Here is a 3,047-nt window from a genome sequence, read left to right as displayed (position 1 = left end):
TGCTGCTGCTGCTGCTGCTGCTGCTGCCGCCGCAGGCTGCCGCTGCGCGCGAAGAAGACCCGCAAGGACGCAGCCAATCCAGCTTCGCCAAGATAGAATGAGAAGGTTAAAACGAAGAGAAGCAACTAAGGAGCTGGTGTGGGGGGCTGAAGGCAGTGTTGTCGCGGGGTTAGGGGGAGTCGCGTTTCCGTGCGCTGGCAGACCAGCACGAACAGCAGGCAGGCTCATCTGCTGCTTCTTCCCACTCTTTTGGAGTTATTTCGAATTTAAGAAGACTTCTCGAGGCTGCTGCCGCCAGATTAAGGGGTTTTTGCGGGCAGAGTGGCCCTCAAACCCGCAGAAACCGACCACAGGTGCACGTGAGGGAACCCAACCCAAGTTCGCCTGGCGACGCGTGGAGCCTCTCAGCTCCTTCAGCCACTGGAATCTCTTTCTTTGACACGAAATTAAAGAGAAACACGTTCAAGGCTCCTCAAATAAGCTGCTTAGCGCGGAAACTTGTGCACAGAAAGCCTAGCTGAACCGCCTGCATGCGGCGATCACGCTAGAACCCGGCCACACGATCTGCGTCTTCTCTTCTCCACCGAAGCTGCTCTCCAATATTAATTTAATAATACTTTTTACCTTTAATTTCCTTATTTCTGCACTACTAATGCACCAAAGACTCGTTTAGATCCCGCCTGAGATACTGCGCCCTGGCTGGTTCCTGAGCGGGAAAGCACTGTTCAAGAAACCTCCTACGGGCAGCAAAATAGGAACTTGTGGCTTTTTTCAAGTTTTTTCTCCTTTTCTGCTGCTTTTCTTTGCCATTTCAGTCCTTGTTGGCGTTCCTTTTCGCCTGAATGCTCCTTTTGTCCATTTTCACTTGATTTCTTTTGGTGCTTTCCCTCTAAATTGCGCCTTTAACCCCTCTATCCTCCGTTTAATACCCATTTCAAGTTGACTCGGAGTATTCAGATTTGCATTTCAGCCATTTTTTTTCCACTCTGAGACAAAAGCCGCCCTACCAGCGCCTGGAAAGCTGCACTAATCTCAAACGAACCTTTTAAATTCCTTGTAAGGGAATTTAAAAGGTTTAAATACTATTTCCCAGACTTGCAGCAAATAAAGAAGAAGTCCTGGATGCCTCGGGCACCTGGGATAGCCACAGCTAGCTTGCTGCAGCTAGCTCAGCACAGCCAGCTCCAGAAATAGCCTCTCGAACTCCTATTAGTTTATGTTTTAAGCTTCATTTAACGTTTGTGAAAAGTCTCGCGAAAAAATCACTGACATCTGCACTTAATTGTTTGCGTGCTTTCGTTTGCATGCGCATGCAAGATTAGTGCTTTCTGCACGAGAAGATCTTCTTTTTTGCACAAATAGTTTGGGTCTTTGCTGGTTTCATTTAGGACTAATTGTGCGCATCTTTTCCTGTTTAAATATATTTTCTCAAATTAATTCCGAAAGCTGCAAAGAGAATTGAAAATGCCTTTTCTTTCCCATAAGTTCCAAATTCACATTTCCTGTTTCAACTGCCCGCAGCTAAAGAATGCCTGCGCCATCTTGCTGCAGGTGCCTCTTGCTACTGTTCAGTGTGCAGTTTCATTTATTGCTTTTTAGTTGAAATAAATTGAAAAATCTGGAGAAGTCCATTTCCCTGAATCTGCTGCGGTTTCATTTCGTGGCTGCAGAAAGCTCTTCTGCACAGCTCTTTTCTGTGCAGCCTCAGGGAGGCCAAGAAACAAAATAATCTTGAAAATAAGTTTGAATCAACGTACCTCAGTCCTGTAGCTGCAAGTGGAATTGATTTGCTTCACTGTAGCAGCAGCAGCAGCGGCTGCTGCTGCTGCTGCAGCTGCTTGTTTGGCGGGTTCTTGGAACAGCTCTGTTCCGCCCGCGCTGCAGGGGGAAAGGAAGCTCTTTGGCGTTCTTAGACAACTTATGGGATAATATCGCTTTGAATTCTGCTGTTAAAGCTCTGTCTTTCCATTTCCATATCTTCTCAAGTTCTCTGCCTCTATCGCGCCAAATGGTACGGAAATGGGGAAGACGCGGCGCAGACTGCGAATCTGCTGCCTGCTGCTGCACAAAAACTCGTCCACGACTCGCACGGTGCTCCGTGGGCTTGAGATTCCTCTAAAAGTGAAATAGAAGTCTGGACTTTGCGCGGGGCGGGCCAGTAAAGGTGAACTTGAAGGCGCGGCGCAAGAGCCGCTAGCTGCTGCATGTGGCCTGGAACTGCAGGATACGAAGGACTCTTTCGCGATTATTGGAGTCTAAAATGTCTTTATTTAACATTTAGTTAAACTGAATTAAAAAATAAAAAGAATTCGCGACTCTTTCCGCCACAGAAGCTGCGGGGGCCTCAGCCTTCGCGCCTGCCGCGTTCGGCCGTGGGGCCCCCCGTCTGTGTCAGCTCTGCAGCGTACAAGTTCCTTTCTCGTTTCTGTTTCTCCTTCTCTTTTGTTTGCAGCATTTATTTGAACTGAATTTGCAAGTAGAAGCGCTCAGGGTCCCCTGCCTGCGGGCTTGCGAAGGCACTGTCTGCCGCCCAGCGCCGTGGAGCCCACGTGGACTTTGCGGCTCTTTTTGCTGCTCTTTTGGCCCCCCGCCCCTCCCCCGCAGCTCTGCAGCTTTCTTTTATCTTTAGCAGCACGAATAGCTCGAAGAAGGGCCCTGTCTCTCTCCCCAGAGTTGCTTTCGTGCTGCAGCGCAGCCCCGGCGGGGCCCCTCTGCTGCGCCGGCCCAGCCCGCCGCCTCCGCAGCCCCGGGGGCCCTTCCGCGCCTGCAGCCAGGGTCCCCCGCCCCTCGCCCGCAGCAGGGCCCCCCCTGCAGCAAACAGCGCCAGCAGCAGCAGCGCAGCACGAAGGCGGGGTCGGCGCAGCCTGCTGCTCTCCTCCAGCTCCCCAGGGGGGCCCCCCAGTACCATGGGGGAGGGGCCCCCGGGGCCCTCAGTGCTGTCTGGCTCGGATCAGGGGCCAGAGGGTACTGCGCAGACGCAGGAGTTGTGCCCCCCTTCGCCCTCGCATTCGCAGCCTGCTGCGCCCCCTGCAGCAGCAGCAGCAGCA

The 3,047-nt window shown here is 52.1% G+C and overlaps 1 protein-coding gene across 1 annotated transcript; it reads right to left on the bottom strand.

Moving 5' to 3' along the window:
- Positions 1-2,486: 2,486 nt before the first annotated feature.
- On the bottom strand, positions 2,487-2,908 carry ETH_00018090 (uncharacterized protein; the record flags this gene model as incomplete). The annotated part of the gene is made up of 1 exon (XM_013379084.1): positions 2,487-2,908. A coding segment is annotated over one exon (422 nt), but the record flags the coding sequence as incomplete, so codon positions are not given.
- Positions 2,909-3,047: the final 139 nt, after the last annotated feature.

This window comes from Eimeria tenella, genomic scaffold, assembly GCF_000499545.2.
Source record: "Eimeria tenella Houghton genomic scaffold, Eth_scaff1400, whole genome shotgun sequence".
Classification (NCBI taxonomy): domain Eukaryota; phylum Apicomplexa; class Conoidasida; order Eucoccidiorida; family Eimeriidae; genus Eimeria; species Eimeria tenella.
Note: the sequence above shows the minus strand (reverse complement) of the source record. Positions and strands in the feature narration are given on the sequence as shown.